Source organism: Clytia hemisphaerica, unplaced genomic scaffold (genome assembly GCF_902728285.1).
Source record: "Clytia hemisphaerica strain Z4C2 unplaced genomic scaffold, Clytia hemisphaerica genome assembly, whole genome shotgun sequence".
Classification (NCBI taxonomy): Eukaryota; Metazoa; Cnidaria; class Hydrozoa; order Leptothecata; family Clytiidae; genus Clytia; species Clytia hemisphaerica.
In genome coordinates, this window is record NW_027104088.1 from 285,442 (window position 1) to 304,103 (window position 18,662).

The 18,662-nt window shown below is 35.3% G+C and overlaps 2 protein-coding genes across 2 annotated transcripts; both read left to right on the forward strand.

Moving 5' to 3' along the window:
• The first annotated feature begins 2,451 nt into the window (after nucleotides 1-2,451).
• LOC136812688 (secreted frizzled-related protein 3-like) lies at nucleotides 2,452-18,625 on the forward strand. Its single transcript, XM_067069215.1, has 4 exons — nucleotides 2,452-3,353; nucleotides 9,184-9,312; nucleotides 9,630-9,716; nucleotides 17,950-18,625. Exons 1-4 carry the CDS (start codon nucleotides 2,834-2,836, stop codon nucleotides 18,219-18,221), a joined length of 1,008 nt encoding a protein of 335 aa, XP_066925316.1. The 5' UTR covers nucleotides 2,452-2,833; the 3' UTR covers nucleotides 18,222-18,625.
• Nucleotides 10,264-15,430, forward strand: LOC136812668 (ATP-dependent DNA helicase RecQ-like). Its single transcript, XM_067069192.1, has 3 exons — nucleotides 10,264-10,608; nucleotides 12,355-12,497; nucleotides 14,079-15,430. The coding sequence occupies exons 1-3, from the start codon at nucleotides 10,264-10,266 to the stop codon at nucleotides 15,337-15,339; spliced, it is 1,749 nt and encodes a 582-aa protein (XP_066925293.1). The 3' UTR covers nucleotides 15,340-15,430.
• Nucleotides 18,626-18,662: the final 37 nt, after the last annotated feature.

The following is an 18,662-nucleotide window of genomic DNA, read 5'->3' on the forward strand; positions in this document are numbered from 1 at the left end:
AATTGGATGGTGCAGATGATAAATGGCAATGTGTAAATTATACTAATATATTGTTTGACGCAAAGCGAGAAGAATTGACCTTCACTTCAAATCAATCAAAACCTTCTGACAGAATTGAAAGGTATAAATCTCAATAATGATTTGGTCATGAATGTCCTCAAAAATACTTTCGTCAGTAAGAGGGGGTTTATCTAACAAATCCTGCATTACCGAAAATAGACAAACAGAACGACAAATTTCATAAAGAATGACATATTTTGCCGTACACAACCCCGACCGAAAGTGACTGTAACAACCCTACGGACTCACTCCTCTTTGTTTATCACGGGTATTATACATGTTGTGCTTTAAAAGAACGAATTACACATGTGTGTTATTAATGCAGGAATTGTCAGTCGAACTCACTGTAATGATTGTTGCTTCGAAGTTTATCTGATCTGATCTGGTCTGGTCTGGACTGAATATAAGGTTCCCACATCAAATAACGATAAGATGGCCCAAAGAATGGCGAGGAAAAATTATGATTTATGATCAGACCATCAAAATATATTTTGTGACAAGTATCGCTTTTTAACAAGCGATTATCACTAAATTATGATGGGGGTTTAATAAGGTACTAAGCACACTTTCAAAGATAATTTGCAAAACGTTCCAAGGGTCGTTATGAAATAGCTGACACTAAATAAGGAAGGGCGTTTAATGGGGCTGAAACGCCTGGAACTGACAGTAAACAGAATTTAATGGAGTGGTAAATAACCCTATTTTTTGAACGATATTTAATCATTAACAATGTCATCGTCAAAATATGCTGCGGAAAATTTTATTTTTACAACCCCAGTCTGAATCGCAAACCTTTATATAACCACCGGGAGGTACAGGAGTATCCGCCAGAAGCCTAATACCACCCTTATCTTCAAGGAGCCAAGAATTTTCTATTCGAATTGCAAAAGAGGAATTGGCAAAAAAATACTTCAAGACTTCGAGCGTCTTATGGATTGCCGCGGCATGCTATTGATATGGTCGTGTTTTGAAATCTTAAAAATAAAAATCCATTCCTTGTCAATGCTACTCTTGATACGACAGAAAAAGAACGTTAAACGTTATAGAGTGTGAAAACAAAAGTAAAGAAAGGATGATGTCCTCATAACATTTTTGAAGGTGTTAAGACTAAAGAGAATGACACATTCCAAAGTCGAAAAAATTGAGTGATGGACTTCCGAAGATAGCCTACTATCTATAGGGATCAGTTTGGAGTCACATGCCTGCAGAGAAATCTGTTTAAAGTCGACGGCACACCAATTGAGAGTTTCCAATGGGGTCGATTTTGATAAACAAGACATTTTTAATTGCACCAATGAATTTTTTTTCCAGAGAAGATATACAACCTCCCATGTTGCTTATCAAGTCAATTTAGGGACCAGTTTGTGATATAATTTAAAAAGCCAATGAACAAAAATATCAAAGACAAATCACTATCTAAGAAATAGCATGGACATGGAAATAGGCCCAAAGCTAAAAAAATACGCAAACGTTTTTTTTGTGGAAAAGACTTTTCAGCCGGTAGAGTTTGACGGTCTGCTAAGTTTGACGGTCTGCTAAGATCTCCTGACCAAGATCAATTCCTTAAATAAGGGTTCCTTCTTTAGCCTCCTGCTATAAGCACTCTTGAGTTTTAATACTACACGCTTTTTTTTATAAGAATACACTTTATAAGAATGTCCATGATGAAAATGGCCAAAAAATTAAGAATATGCTAAGAATATCACCATCATAGAATTTTGCTACTCAAGCTAAGAATGCCATTTTTAGACCATTTTAAATTATAAATTGTCAATTAGGATAATAACCTAAGAATGTTGTAAGAATATTTTAGGATGATTTTCCCAAAAAAGTTAAGAATATCCATGATTAAATGGATTTACACCATTCTTATAAAAAAAAAAGCGTGTATGCAAACTCTGAGAATATGAATCACGGACCTCTACAAAAAACCGCAGGTTATACTACGAATCCGTTAGTGGGTGCTAGTAGCCTAGTTGAGAACATCTTTAAACTGAAAATCTTGAGAGAGAAAATATTAAAAGTTTGGTCGAAAAATCTCGAGTGCATATGTCATCTAGGAACGATCAACACCGATATCGGCTATAATAACTAAAAAGGCGTCATTCGAACGTCTTCCCAACGTGACTTGAAATATAAAGCGCTAATATTGAATCCCCATATGACGTCATCATGTGCACAAAAAAACGAACAAAAATATCTACATATTTCAACACGGCACAAATCGCTTTTTTTCTATATTCACTTAATCGGAAGCTTAATAATAGACGGACAATTAAACGCATTTTTTCTTTTGTATTTAATTAAAGGGTCATTTGATATCAAAGATTGTTTTGTTCGTGACAATAACAATACAATGTGCAACAATGTTTTTTTCAATGAAGCAAGTCCGAGAAAAGATATTGTTTATTTAGCTTAATGTCATCTTAGCGAAAGGAAGTCACCTCCAAAATCTTGGCACGCACGTACCAAACCGAGGCTACCATCTAATACTATATCTAATTTTAAGCGTTTCAGTATATTGACACTTTTTAGTTGGAGTTGGAGTTGAAAGGCTGAGAATTCCGTTTTTCCCAGTATATAGTTTTGGGAACTAATTACAAATAAATACACGTGTGCGTTTGGAAGCATTCAACGCTAACATATACGTTGGAAAGGTTGCATTAAGACATTGCTTGCACCGAAAGTGGATGGTGATCAAGTCGAGGTATTGAATTGTAGAAGTGTTCTTGTTATCTCCTTAACCAACGGCTGGCAGAGACACTAACGAACCATGATGAACACTGTAAGGTTGATACTTCTTTATCTCTGTTACATTGGACTAACTCACTCCTTCGTTATACGAAAAGACAAGAAGCATGATTACCTGCTGAGTGAGGACTCTTTACTGTCACTCAAAGAGACTGTGTTCGGAGGACAATCGAACGATCGTTGTCATCCTCTGACCATCCCAATGTGTAAGAGTCTAGGCTACAACATGACAACCTACAGACCGAACATTTATAACAAAGATGGCCCACAAATGGCAGCTCGATATTTGAAGTACTTTGAAAATGAACTTTGTTTTGAAGATTTGTTATTTTTCGCGTGCACATTATACAACCCTATTTGCATTGAGAATCACCAAGAGCCTGTGTTACCGTGCCGTAGTGAATGTAGGAAAACCAAACGGCAATGTAAAGACACATTAAAGAAATTCAAAATGGAATGGCCGGAAGAATTGAAATGCAATGGGTTGCCAGAGCACCAGACTGGCGTCTGTCTGACCAGGGAATCCATGGTTGCACAAAGAGGTATGTAACATAATTCTATTTTGATATCAAGATTATTTAACAGTGTGTCCAGAAAAATGGCGCGGGACAGGATTTATTTATAAGCAGGAATTCTTTCTAATATCATTAAAAAGCTACCTAATCCTTAAGTGAAAGTCATGAGAGAGAATCATTCTGTTTCGTTTGATGAAGTTTTTCCAGTGAACTGGTAAGGCAGGAAAATACATACTTTTAAATCTAAATTTTCATACTTTCACTCCTGATTTCTAATGGACTGTGAGCATTCCAGATCATATATCTAGATACACAAATCAATTGGACCGTTAAAAATAGACATATATCGTGTGAATGAGATTGGTTCTGTTGCATGTTATCTCTTACTATATCAATCAGTCAGACTGTATGTCTGCTAGAACGCTTTGTTTTGATAACTGTTGTCGCCAAGATGATTTGAAGTCAAGTTGAAGAGAATTTTTATAAATCTGATCTCAATGGGGACCAGCAGAGATAGTATAGATGAAAAGTGGTGTTAAATAACAGCCCTGTTTCACAGTCCATGAAAATTTCAATCGAAATCTCAATGGGGATAGAGATTCGAGATTCTGTTGTTATCGAGACAGATGAAATCAAAGTCAATTTTCCACCAGTAGGGCTTAAATTGTAGGGTAATTTTCCCAACGGGGACGAAATTTTGGCAAATAAAAAATTTGGGGCAGGGGTCTCAACAGGTCTGTGACACGGGCTGGTAAAAAATGAAGGAGAGATTCAGTTCAAAATGAAACAAGTGAGTCATGATGAGAAATCCATTAACATCGGTAAATCTTTCTCAGGGGTGAAAATATTAAGCAGAATTCCTGTTAACATTGACGGATATGTTGAACAACATTTTTCACATTCTGAAACATTTCTTAGCAGACTCTAATACCACCATATAAAGGAAAAGCTTTCACAGTGAAACCAAGATTTAGAAATTTTCAGGAAAAGAAAACAAGCATGATTATGCATGATGAGGTGAAATGAATTCTATAATGATTTTTTAGATCAAAAATGAATTTTTGTTAAACTAACGGAAGGAAGCGTGGTTTGTCGATTAAGAGATATACCAAGATATATTAGAAAAATCTTGACACGTATACCATTATACACGAGTTTTGTTTTGGTTTTGAAAGGACTAGATAGGAAGGAAAATGAAAAATTAACTCCGGCGAATTCCAGATTCTTGACCGGAGAATTCTTCTAAGCAAGTCTAGTGTATTGATTAAGCGTGAATATGTACTTTAGGCGACTAACCGAAGTTTTCGAACAGGCAAATCGTAATTTTTTATTCGTGTCGAAATTTGCCTATCACGGGGCCTAAGACTCCTGCCATTAAATATAGTTATAAGTAGGCTCAGAAAATAGTATCTTTTGGAAAGAATATGTAAAAGTCAGCAAGAGGCAGAGAGTGGGAAAAAAGATTACCAAAGACTTTGCCAAATGAGAGTCTTTGTCAACACTGGTAAATGTTTTAAGACAGTTGCAATCCCAATAACTGTGTACACGCAGAAATTTCTTAAGAGACAATTTTAACGCACCGGAGTTATAAACGACTACCGTCGCAAATGCATATCCGAATAAAATGTCAAACACTCAAAATTCTTCAACTTCCGTTTTACATTAGTACAAAAAGTGACAAAAACTAATTTTTTTTCATTCTAAACAAGATTCATCATCAACTTTTCATGCTCCTTGACCTTTTTGATGTATTTACATATAGCACTTTTTGATATCACTTTAGATACAAAGTCACGAATCCGTCATTTGGTATTTTTTAATACAATGAATAACGTATTGAGCAGAGGAGCCTTCTTTTACAGTAGTCAGTTTATAAAAGTACAGTTAACGCTCTCTAGTTTGACGTTATGCTATACACCTTTTCGATCGTAGCCACCGATTGCCGCGCGGGCATTTTGTTACCACCCTAAAACCGTTCCAGTCTTTTCCGCACCTAAAGACAATAGAAAAAAGGATCGGATCGAGTTTAGGGTGGTAAATTAAATAATAAAGTGGCACGCGCCTGACCGCGCGACTACGGTCGAAAAGATGTATTCGATACGCTCCATTATTCGATAAGATTGAAAGTCACCGTCAACACGAAGGTCTCATAAACGATGCTCTACTATTCGATTAAAATCCAATTCTCCTTAAAAATTGAATTCAGAGAGCGTCAACGCTAGTGAAATCCCGTTTACTAGAAAATGGCAATATAATTAAAATTGACATATGCTTCGAGCGGTTATGCTTCGAAAAAGCCTACATTGCAAAGTTCCAATCAGCAGAAAGCCTTACAAAATAACCCAAAAGTCAAACTCAGAGAGGGAAGGGATCATATTACAACAAAAAGCGGTTATTTTTCACACCTGTAAAACTTATGTAAAGACCGCCCTTGGTACGAAAACTGCATCTCTTAACACGAGTGTGGTTTTGACACGACACATAAGAAAAATCAACACTAGCCATTTCAATAGATGGATTATCAATCAAACCCTAGAAAGCACTTGAATCTCTCTACATTTTTGTCCTGTGTGAGCTCAAATCCGCAAAATTTAGTCGATAAGTATTATGTCGAACTTTTTGCCCATAAAGTCACTATTAGACAAGACAAAATATTTTATTATGGGCCGCTTTTGGCACATAAAACTGAAGCTTAGGTTCTTTCCATAATGTCCTCAAATATAATGGCAGGAAATTTCGAATTCTTTTAAAATATAAATCACAGGACAGGACAATAAAGATGCCGGGCGCCGACTGGAAATTAACAGGCCTATCAACTGACACGTCAAAACATAGTATATTTTCCTTTCTTACTGGTAGTAAGTATGTAATTATAACTAGTCTTTTCCTGATGAGTACAACGTAGAGGCTCCAGTACAGTTCATTGAAAATAATAAATACCTCAAAAAGGATATAGTCAAAGGAAAATTGTGGGTAATTAAAAAATGCGGCTTATTAAAATACCATCTTTATTGACGCAAACCGTAAATTACAGAATGGAAATTTTCACCTCATATGTAGGAAAAAATGAAACACGAAAATACACTATTTCAAGTTAAAGATCTGTAGTATACACCAAAAACAGCATAAGGATTGGGTTCGGGTTGCATTGTTCGATTAAATTTTGACGTCATATTACGTATATTACGTCATTTTGATAGATCTATTACTAAGACACAAAAACAACAACAACAACAACAACGGTCATTAATAATTTCAGCATCATCATTAAAGACTATTTTCCTGGGATTGTCTGTGGGCACCACCTGCCCTCCCCCTTTTCCACAAATACTTAAACACGTACGTATATTAGTCAAAGAAAGCCATGTGTTGAAATCCATTTTTAAATGAAGGAAGAACTGGAATTTCATTTTAGTTAATTAGTACCATCTCCTTGTTAATCACCAATACTATAATTAATTATTAGGTTGTTTTAACAGCCACTATTTTTTAATTGGATTAGGTCCAACAAGATATATACATGGTATGTACCACTGTCTTCTGAAAACTTTTAAAATTTTCCACCCAATACGTCATTTAAACAATAGAAAAAGTGACGTATTGGGTGAAAAAACAACAGAAAAGTTACATAATTTCTTGAAGTCATTGCAGTGGTGCATATCATGAATTCTATCAATAAAATAGTTTTTCCTAAATCTATGAGTATGTGGGTCGCATGAAAAGCTTTACAGAGACAAGTCTCAAAATTGAAGTCAGGAGCATAGTAAAAACATAGTATAAAAGAGACAATGAATTTTCCATTAATCAGTCACTTTGCAAATTTCGTTGGATAAGATCCAAGAAAGTGTGTTGGTGATTACTGCATTAAACGATTCTTTGGTGAAAAAGGTAATCGGTTTGACGTTAGTGACTAGACGAGATCAAAAGTACTGATAAACTAAATATTTAAGTCATTCAACCTTTACTGACCCCTGTAAAACGCTTCAAAACAATCAAGGTCAGGACCCTACTTTTTTGCAAAGTAAAAATTTTTAGTTGCACCTCCGACTCTATATTAATTGGCACCCCTACTTTCAATTTTATGGCGTGGGCCCTCAAGGTGTGTGGGGAATGGGCGGAATGGACACACAAGTTGTTAAAAGGATTTAATTTTGAGTGCTAGCCAGGCTTAGTTATTCCAACTTCCTTGGTAATTTGTGCAAAGCTTGGGAATAGACTGTGGAGTCTCCATAACTCGAACACGCACGGGGGACACATAATTGTTCCAGTTTTAGAGTAAGGTTTATAAGGTATTAACAAAACTTGTTCGAGTTGAGGAGACATTCGAGTAAGAGAGGTTCGACTTAAAGAGAGCCCACTGTATTTCCAAAATAAGGACAGTAAATACCAAATCAGTAGACATATTCCAACTCTCGTTAGAGAATTGCATCGAAAAATTATGCCATACCCTGGTATCAATTAATCATTAATTTTTTGCAACAAAATTTAATAAGGTTCAATTAAAGTACGTGATTAGCTTATGTTCAACCAATGAGAAAGAAACAAAAGAAAACTTGCAATATAATACCTCCTTTGTTTCCGATAGGTAATCAAAAACTCCTTTTCTTTCGAGTTCGTTTGATATCAATTTTTCTATTTTTAGAAATAATTGTACATTTTGTATTTTTGTGGGTCTAATAATAGAAAAATTAATTTCAATTATTCTAGATTGACAATGTCCGGAGAAATTGTTCAAAATTTTAGATTTGTTGTTGTTTTGAAGCGTTTTAGCGTAGAATAAACAGGAAACATATTTCCACGCTTGCAAACAATAAAAATTACGTGCTACTCGACTTACATAATTTAGTAAATTGGTTGTAAAATTCAGACTTAAAATAATTTTTAATGGACAGTCACCTCTAATTTTTGACTAAAATTTCGGGAAATAAGGTGGTTACCTTCCCGCTGATCTGGCGATTAGAGGAGTTTCATAATGATCCACTTAATACGGCGCTAAAACAAGCGAAAACCGTTAAAAATACAAAAATTACTTTAATAAGCACATTCATGATTTCAAAATCTTCAATAACGAAAAAATGTGGTCTACTTTAAGTATCCATTAGCAAGCTTTAGAATACAGAGGCCGAAGTGCGATTTTCAAAACCACTAATGAACGATAAATATAGTGATCACTTTTGAAATCGAATGATATGGATTACGTTAATGGCAGTAAATGAGGCACCGCATTTCGATTGATTTATTTGATTGATCGTTTAATGAAATACCGCAAAAAAGTGAATTTTTGGCACAATTAAATGTTCGGACATTAGCCTACTAGTAAATTTTTGCGTTGGATGGGAGGTGGATTTTTCTATCTGTTTACCTCCTCTTTTAGTTTGTACAGTTGACTTTCGCTAATTCGAACGGGGAATATTGTTTATTCGAATCACATAGAGATTCGAATTATAGAAAGTATGTTAAAAGTTTATTTCTGACAGGGACTAGCGATAAGTTCAAATAATAGAAGTTCGAATAAGTGAGACTCTACTGTATGTTGATTTCAGGAACCCTTAAATACAGTTTTCAAAAGTAGAAAGCTGTGCAACTCCAAAAGAAGTATGTCCTCCAAGACGATCCCAAGAAAATCTAACACCCTTAGGATCAACCAAAGCTTAATGACGAAATATTTCAAATAATTATTTATTTTCTTCAGCACCAGATTCCTCTTTAAGTCTTTCAGGGATCACATGGATCCCACAAAAAGTGAGATCTGAAGGAGTATGTCTACCAAGAGAATTCTAAGTCTAACAGCCTTAGGATCAACCAAAGCTTCATTTCAAAACATTTCAAATTTCAAATAATTATAAATTTTCTTCAGCACCAGACCACGTTAACCACGCAACAGAAGAGGGAGGAGAGAAAAACACCAAAAAGAAAGAATGTCCACTCTGTAATAAGTTGAACACACCACCACAAGATTTCAAAGATTTCAGAAAATCTGATTATGGTTAGTGAGTTGTTCAGATCAACCAATTAATTTTGAATGTCCAAACTTCGCTTCTTTTCGGTTGTAGAATTCTGTTAATCAGAAATTAAGCATAGAAATCAGTTTCCCCACCCCGATAATGCTAATTTCATTAATAAAGACAGCTTTTACGTAGTCCAAGAAAGGATTAATTGAATGTCTTGTCTTAATGTTTGTCAAAACCATTTCCGAAATAAACAATTGTAGTTCGAAAAGTGGCAAGAAAAAGTTTTCTATACAGAAACACCACTTTCCAAAAAGGGCAAAATCACTAAATTTTGTTTACTCTCGTTTTACAGCGATTGAAGGTCAACTACTTTCAAAGATGAAGACGGCAAGTGGAGGGTTAAGATTGAGCTTCCTTGTTCGAAAGGCTTTCAAACATGGTAAGACTGCTATGAAGATCCAAAACTACTACTGGCCTTTCATAACACTACTCTTTTTATACCGTATTACTTCGAATAAACGGCCCTGAGCCTTTATTAAACTTTTTGGATTTTGTGAGTGGCGTTTATTAGATAATGTAATGTAAGATGTCAATTAAAAATTTTTGCTTTAAGAAGGGGTGTTTCTTCGAAGGGGTGTTTCTTCAAAGGGGTGTTTCTTCAAAGGGGCGTTTTTTCGAAGGGGCGTTTTTTCGAAGTAATACGGTAACTCTATTCTTCCTAGACTGGGAATCCAGTCGTTTATAACGTTTTTGTTGAAAGCGGGAAATTTTTATGTCGGGATATGGTTAAAATAAACGACTGGGCTAAGGTGGTTTCCGTAGCTTACGGGAGTTCCGGCAGGGCCCGCAGATTTCTGCGGGGTGAGAAAACATGAGAAATTTGTAAACTGTAGCGCGGAAGGGGGTTCGTCCGATAAAAATTTGCCGCCAATGTTAGGAGAATTTACATTTCAATCAACATCGTAAACAAAACTTCCAAATTCAAGATGGATGAAGTGTGGAGAAAAGTTGCAGATATTTTTAAAATTAAAGGTTTAAAGGACTACCAGAAAGAAGTTTTCAAAAATTTGTTGAAAGGAAAAGATTGCTTTGTTGGTCAACCAACTGGAAGTGGGAAAAGTCTTCTTTTTCAAGCTTGGCCTTTCCTCCTCAAAAGTCTTGCTGATGTTGATGATCGCGATCGTAATACTACTGTAAACAATCAAATCAAAGACCTTGTTATAATAGTGGCACCAATAACATCCCTCATAGAAAATCAAATATCAATCCTTAAAGATTTGGGTATCAAGGCATGCTGTCTGGAAGCTTCATCAACCAAAGACAAAAATAAGGTAAACATCCTTCATGTCTTTACTGTCAGAACTGCTCTTCTAAAATGGGACTTAAATTAATTGATAACATGAGCCGTCTGCTTTCTGGTCAGCATTCTCGTTCTCTCTCTAATGTGAAATCTCTCTTTGAAAACAAATACATTTCTATGTTCTTAGACAGACACACACATAAAAATCTATATTTTTTTCCAATTGACCAGACCCTCCCACTCGAACACATGATACACCAACTTTTTTCTACCAGGCCTTCCCCCGGGGGGGGGGGGGTACTAGGGCAAGATGGGTTACGGGGCGGGATGCTCCGCTGGTTAGGGTACCTTTTTTAACAGGACCCTGCCGACGCACCGGACTGTCCGGTGTATTTGTCCGGTGGCAAAAAGTATCCCTTCGCTACACCGGACGCAATAAGTCCGGTGTCAGTCCGGTGTTGCATACAGGGAATTTTGGACGCCGGACATTTATGAAACAAAAAATTAAGAAACACCGGACGCACCGGACTGGTCATGTCCGGTGTATTGATTGTCCGTTGGGAAAAAATATCCTTCTCCGACACCGGACACCCGACTTCCTTAAATCCGGTGTAGAAATTGTCCGGTGGTAAAAAAATTCTCATTTTACACCGGACTTTCGCGTGTCCGGTGTTCGTTAAGTCCGGTGCGTCGGCAGGGTCCTTTTTTAACCTCCACGAGTCCCAGGTAGGGTCGCAAAAAACACCAAAACAGAAAAATCAGTCCCTCGTAGGGTGCCTTTTTTTGGAAAATTTGGGGAAAAAGTAGAAAATTTGAGAAAATTTTGGAATTTCAGTCCCATTCAGGGTCACTTTTTTCACAAATTTCAAGTCCCACGTAGGGTCCATTTTTCTAACCTTAGCGGAGCACCCCCGTCGGTCGACAAGGGTAGTACCCCCCCCAGGGCCTTCCCACGTCCATTGTATCCTCCCCCCCTTTTTAAAGGGGGGATTCAGATTTTGCCCCTTTTTTAACCCTACTCACCCCGGACTTTTTTGGTCTGATGAAACCCCTCCATAAACCCTGATTGGATATTCAATTAACTTAAAAAATTAGCAAAAATCCTTTTAGTACTCATGTATGTCTTATATTTTAGTACTGACCCAGCCGAAAATTCCAAAACGACTTATCGGCGTCCCCTGCCAAAATGACCAACGGAACCACTTTGAAATTGCCAAATTTTTTAATGCAGTCGTCTTCCTTATACTAACCTGAGTTACTGTGCAAGATTTCAGCCCAATTGGAACAGTAGTCATCATTTTATGACGATTTAATTTAAAGTTTTAGCCATTTTGCGCTTTGAGTGATCAGGGCGGAACACACATCCACCATGGATGTCTTGATCATATTTTTGGTCTAAAATATTTGAACACATTTGAGAAATAGAATTTTACAAATTCTCGAAAATTTTTAGCCATGTTTTTTAAGTGGTTAAAACTCAGTGGAAGAAAATCTACCAGGGTATGTGCCTCCCGGGTGAGTAGGGTTAAGGTATGGGAGAAATGAAAAATTAGAAATTTGATGGAGGAAAATAAAGAGGGAGAAACCATAGATCTCGGAAATTTTGGTTGGAGGAACTTCACCAGACCCTCCCACTTGAACACATACATAGACTTTATCCTAATCCAGGCCCTCCCACATCCCACGACTTGATAAAAATAGATATTTTTCCATTTGACCAGACCCTCCCACTCGAAACAGTCAAATAGTGAAATAAAATGAATATTTTTCCCTTTAGGCATTTCATCATGAACTGTTCAACATCATTTTCACATCTCCAGAAACAATTTTGGAAAGGAATCGTGACATCTTGAAGAATAAATCCTTCACACAGCGTGTAATTGGTGTAGCAGTTGATGAAAGTCATTGTATTAAAAAATGGTAATATTTTATGTTACCTTTCTGATTTCATCTACAGTAAAAAAGAATTACTCTTTCAGGTGCCAAATATACAGGGGGTGTTGGAAAATTTTCAAATTTTAATAAACGGGATGGACCTAATTGCCAGGGATTGAAATTTTACTTCTGAAAACTTCCCGCTGGTGTGAGCAAAATTCCCTTTAACCCTATAGCCCCGGGCTTTTTGTGTCTTTAGAAACCCCGGGCGGAGCACATTGGTATAACTTTTAATTGGAATGTCTTTTGAATGTCAAATTTGGACCAGAGCTACTTTATTATGTCCTTAGTAAGAATTTGAGAAAAAAAATTTAAAATTGGAAGTTATACTGTGATGACGTCACAAAATGTGTCATCAATTAGCAAAATTTGGGTAAAAATGGGTATTTTACAAAAATTGGTATTGAGAAGACTAGAAAAGGTTATTTTTGTTTTTGATTTGATTTTATGAAAGGTAAAAGGTAGATCTTTAACATATCTTTTAGTTTTTTGCCTAATGACAATCGTTTCAAAAAAAAATGGGAGCTTAAAATTGCGCGTTTTTGAGTTATCGCCCTTTTTTTTCAAAATTGGCATAAAATGGGACTGGGTACTAGTATTCAAATGAAATTTGGCACAAAGTTTTGTTACCGGTACAAAATTATCCATGTAAAATTTCAAGTCCATAGCAAAAAATATTTCAAATTTTATTGCATTTTTTTTAAATTATTGGGATTTAGCCCTAATTTGTACTAATTTGTGGAGGTGGTTTCCAGAAACGGCCAATAACTCTTGATTGGAAAAAGATATCAACTTGAAATTTGGCCAAAATGTGGCTAATTAAAGGTTAGGAAAAGTCATTAAATATCAGGCTGATGCATTAAAGAGTTGATGAGAAACAGGACAGAGAAGAGGTGGTGGAGCACAATGTCCACCCGGGGCTGGTAGGGTTAACAGTTGAAAATAAATATTTCAAAAATTAATAAACATGGGGTCCTAATAACATCTTCAGGTCTTAACGGGTTTGATTGAAAAATTTACAAGTGGCTGATGTTTATTTGGCATGTAAGAGTACCTACATATTTTCTAAATCCAACATTTTCTAAATATGATACCTTATCGGGAGAAAAAAAGTCGGGGAAAAGTGACTAATTTTTTGGGGTAGTGACTAAATTTTTCCCTGACCAAAATTGTCCCTGACTAAAATTTTTACCGACTTTTTTCCCCGATAAGGTAACATATTTAGAAAATGTTGGATTTAGAAAATATGTAGGTACTCTTACGTGCCAAATAAACATCAGCCACTTGTAAATTTTTCAATCAAACCCGTTAAGACCTGAAGATGTTATTAGGACCCCATGTTTATTAATTTTTGAAATATTTATTTTCAACTTACGCAGGATTATGCACTCTTAGAGAGATTTTTTCAAAGAACAATTTTAGTATTTTGTTCTAAAAGTCATAATCCTACCAATTTTTTTTTCAATTATGTCCAATTTTTCACAGTACCCCCAAAATGATGCGAACATAATTTTAGCTAATCTTCTACTTCCTCTTAACAAACCCTTTTTCTATTTTCTTCTACAGGGGAGAAAGCGATGGTGATTCCGATGTGTTTCGTAAGTGGTATGGCAAACTCTCGGAGATCAGATCATTTTTACCACCAAAAACACCAATGTTAGCTGTGACTGCAACTGCTACATCAACTGTGCGACAGGAGATCATTGATAATCTAGAGTTGTACCAACCGTTTATCTCTGTTGCAGTTCCTTCAAAGCCAAATGTGAAGTATTTCCTGTATGACAGCCCAACCAAAAATGTGGAACAAATTTTTGCACCCTATGTGACTGATATTGCAAATAATGGTTTTGAGGCTACACGTGTCATTGTATTTTGTAGAACCTCCCATAATCTGAGGAAACTTTTTTCATTATTCGATGGCAAATTTTCTTCATATTACCCTGATCCACTATCCAGACCATATGCACGTTTTCACTCCCGCACTCAAATTGAAGTGAAAAGCATGATCAACAAATCATTATCAGATCCAAACGGTAAAGTCCGATTTTTAATGGCAACAATTGCTTTCGGAATGGGGATAGATTGCAAGGGACTTCATACGGTAATTCATTTTGGTACCCCTTCAGACATGGATGATTATTTTCAAGAATCAGGACGAGTTGGACGTGATGGGGCCCCAAGCAGAGCAATTTTGCTAACATACCCTCACTGTTTGGTTTCACCAAAAATCTCAAAGGAAATGAAAGCATATGCAAAGAATTCAGAAGTTTGTAGGAGAAAAGTGTTAATGGCACAATACAGTACTGATTCATTTCAAAGTTTCCAACCACTTCACCTTTGCTGCGATGTATGTGAAAAACAATGCGACTGTAACCAAGAAGATTGTAAATCCATTGACTTACATGAGTTTGGTTTGACTGACCAAACAGAACCTGTTGTCGAGTGCTCCTTAAACTCTGATGGTATCAAGTACCTTAAACTTAAACTAACTAAATTGAGAGAGTCATTGATTGCTGACCATGAGGGGGTTGTTTCTCCTAGTATTTCATCAGGTTTTTCACTGGAATGTATCACCCAAATTGTAAATATTGCTTCCTGTTCTCTCACAGAAGAAGACATCTATGTAAAGACTGCTCTGATGAACAAGTCAGTAATCACCCAAATTCATGAACTCGTGAGACAAGTTGTAACCGAACCTCTCTTTGAAAAGAAAGATTTTGATGATGAGTACTATTTTTCAGATAAATCAAATGATGATTCTGACCCTGAGAATTCCTCACGCTATCGATTCAGCAACGATTCTTCTGGTGAAAGTGACTGTGAATGAAAGTATTTGGCAATGACTTTTTTATTGCATATGTATTCTACTAGTAGTATATATTATAGTGCTTTTATCATTTTTATCACCAGGTTGACACTTTCTAACAAAATTTTGATGACATCATAAAATACAATAGCTCTAAAGTCACTTTGATGAGAGAATGATGTTTTTTCTACAATATAGGACACATAATAGGATATGAATTAGCATTAATTGGCAAACACATGTTTTAAGCACATAATCATAAACCATATATCGTAATTATAAAAGCATACTATTTGTATTACATGTTTTCTGTATTAAATCAACTCTACAACACTTTTCAGAGCATATTTATTATCCTTTTTCACCTATTTTAGCAATTGGGGTACCATACTTTTTAAAATGACCTACATTTTTTAACTTTTGTCATTACTCTAGTAAAGTATTTTCTAAATGACATTTTTTTTAATTTTTAGTTTGTTAGTTTTTTTTTTATTGTCTCCTAATTACTATTCACAGGTTATGATTAGGTGTAAAGACAGCAAATAATAATGATGATATTGAGCATACTTACCTTGTTTTCATTATATTTTTTGAATCTCCCATGATACTTCTTATTTGCATTTCGATTTTTGGTCAGTATTTTAAAGGATTGGGTTTCTTTTGTGTGCTTTATTGTAATAGGGGTAGTTTTCATAGTGTGAACCCCCTTATTTAGGTGGGGGTACAACTTTTCTAGAAAGGCGTTATTATAAGGGGATAAGAAACAATAAAGCACCCACCAATTTTATGAATTTTTGCTGAAAAAGTGCCAAAATGTCCTTTTTCCCCATCTTAAGGATTTTCTCCCAGAGTACCAACCCCCCCTAACCTATTCCACCCACCCTTACAATTAAGCACAAAAGGTACATTGGTGTAATTTCTTGGAATGTTCTTAATAAAAGAACCAGTAAATTTTAGCTCAGGCTTGTTCTTTTATAAAACTTTATTCTTACATAGAACCTTGCTTATGTTAAATGTGTCAGAAAATTATTTTATCCAATCCAAAGGGAAAAAAGCAGACGGAAAGTTAAATTTTTAAGTATTTGTTTACTTAAATATAACAAAAGATTGTATGTGTTTACTACATATTTACATATAAGGCTGAAAATACAAAAAATAACTAAAGATTTCGTGTCTCTTTGGAGTTTCGACTGCTTCTTCAACTTCCATAATCACAATCTCAACATCTCTCACTCCAAGCGCTTCAACATTTTACTTTTGCTCTTTTTCAAGTCTTTCCAAAGTTAGAAAAAAATTTTATTTGATAGCAAATTCTCTGAAAAACTACATAGTTTATCACCTTTCTTTTGTCTTAATTTTTTCAAATAATTGTTATCACTATTAGCAACAAACAGATTTCTCCTTTTAATATGTTAAGCCAATGAAAACGCAAAATTGATTTTCTCTCAGCCAATAAAAACGCGAGACATTGTCTCTCTTCGCCAATCATATACAACAAAATATATAAACAAATAAAAATTTCAGCCAATGAGAATTTCTAAGTGAAAGAAAAAAAAAAAAAAAAAAAAACAAACCAACAAGACCCCCTGAAAATGTTATCCAAAAACATGAAAAAAGAGAATGTTTATGAAAAGTTTGTTGTGCACAAAATATTCTAGACGACTATATTGATGCTCCTGTCAAGTTTTCTACTTCCTATTTTTTACTGAGTTAAGTCGTCTAGCATGCTAGACTATATTCTTCCCGATTGTGATTCCTGAGGATTGTTGAGATAACAATACCGAGTTTATGTATCGGATGATATCGAGGGCGACTGTAGGAGAAATGATACAAAACAAAGTCGATAGTTGATGTACGGATCTATATCGCCTTTGCTCACCTAAACAGACGACAGTTGTTTGGTGTTTTTACCGTCGTCGAGCAAAGTGAACGGTGATTTTGGAGACATATCAACTTTGCTTTATACCGTCCCCCTCGATTTATCTCGAATACATAAACTCGCTAATGAGTGCTAGGACGGGCTTTTAAAGCCCTTAATAACATAAGGGATCCAGCTGATAAAATAATGTCTGTTCAAAAATAGAAAGATGTTTCTTGTGGGTTTAAATTCAATATCAGTAAAAATTAGGAAGAGACGGGGGAAGGACGCATCTTAAAATAGCATTTATAAAGTAACCGCCGACCCTTTAAAATCAAATTTACAAACTCCAATTTTGCAAAGTTATTGTCTATGACGTACACGCTTAAAACCAATAAAAGCTTTATGAAAAACATTATTAGAAAACCACCTAAATTAGCAAAATTTAGTCACAATATTGTGTGAGAACTGTACAATGTTGATGTGCTTTAAGTATCGCAAATGGGATTTTAAGTAAACCCAATGGATGATTACGCGGTTGTAATATATCATTTTTCTCTTGTCGTTCAAAAATATCAAAAACTTTTATTAAACAATAATAAATCATTGCGTTATCTTCTGTAGAATCAAGACCCCAAACAAACATTGACAACACCTTATTCATAGAAAACTAGCCATGACCAAAAATTAAACCCCCCATAATATCACTTTCCTTGAAAAAAGAAGCTTTGAGAAGCACCCTCTTGTAAACTATTAATTTCTTACTTTCTTAGGTTCAGTCAAGATTTTCAAATTCGGCTTAGTCCACTTATGGTCAGAAACGCAATGTTTATGTCCGCCATTGAAATTCGACCAAAAGTACATCATTCTTGGTTTTGAAGACAAAAACTCACAAAAATTAATATTTGATGACAGAACATTTATCGTACGGAAGACGCCGTTTTGGAAGCGTCTTTTCTTACAATGGAAACGCAAGTTACGTCAACAAAGACGATTACGTCTGGTGGCGAAAATCCGACGCCGTAACGAACGCAAGAGAACGTGAAAATGTCTTGCGTAAAAACATTGTAAAAATAAGAGGAGGAGAAGTTAGAAACTTGGAAGATTGCTTGGTTTACGATTGGCTTGCCTGAAGTTTTAGAGAACTTTCATTAATTGGACATAAGAAATCTAGAGGCAAGACTTTAAATGCCAAAAGTAGAAACATTGTAAATATTACGAGAAATTTTAATAGAAATGGTATAACTTCATTTTTTTCTAGCTAGATAGAAATAGCTGTAAAGAAACTCGCTCATTCGGCTCATCTAACCTAAATGTAATTTTTAACATAGAAAGAATTTTATTATATTAGAAATATTCCAATTTTTATTAGTGTAAATAGAATCGATAAGAGTTGGAAAAAGAAACACAAAAAGAAAATCAGAGATATCTAAGCTCCCTGTTTGTAGTAAAGATTTTGAAAGTCAATGTCTCACTCGAGTCAAGG

What these genes read in the sequence shown, in the direction of transcription:
- LOC136812688 (XM_067069215.1), top strand. Translation starts at nt 2,834, where the DNA reads ATGATGAACACTGTAAGGTTGATACTTCTTTATCTCTGTTACATTGGA. An exon ending in TTTCAGAAAATCTGATTATG is followed by an intron (nt 9,313 to 9,629) that starts GTTAGTGAGTTG and finishes CTCGTTTTACAG; the next exon opens with CGATTGAAGGTCAACTACTT. An exon ending in TCGAAAGGCTTTCAAACATG is followed by an intron (nt 9,717 to 17,949) that starts GTAAGACTGCTA and finishes TTACTTTCTTAG; the next exon opens with GTTCAGTCAAGATTTTCAAA.
- LOC136812668 (XM_067069192.1), top strand. Translation starts at nt 10,264, where the DNA reads ATGGATGAAGTGTGGAGAAAAGTTGCAGATATTTTTAAAATTAAAGGT. An exon ending in CAACCAAAGACAAAAATAAG is followed by an intron (nt 10,609 to 12,354) that starts GTAAACATCCTT and finishes TTTTCCCTTTAG; the next exon opens with GCATTTCATCATGAACTGTT. An exon ending in AGTCATTGTATTAAAAAATG is followed by an intron (nt 12,498 to 14,078) that starts GTAATATTTTAT and finishes TTTCTTCTACAG; the next exon opens with GGGAGAAAGCGATGGTGATT.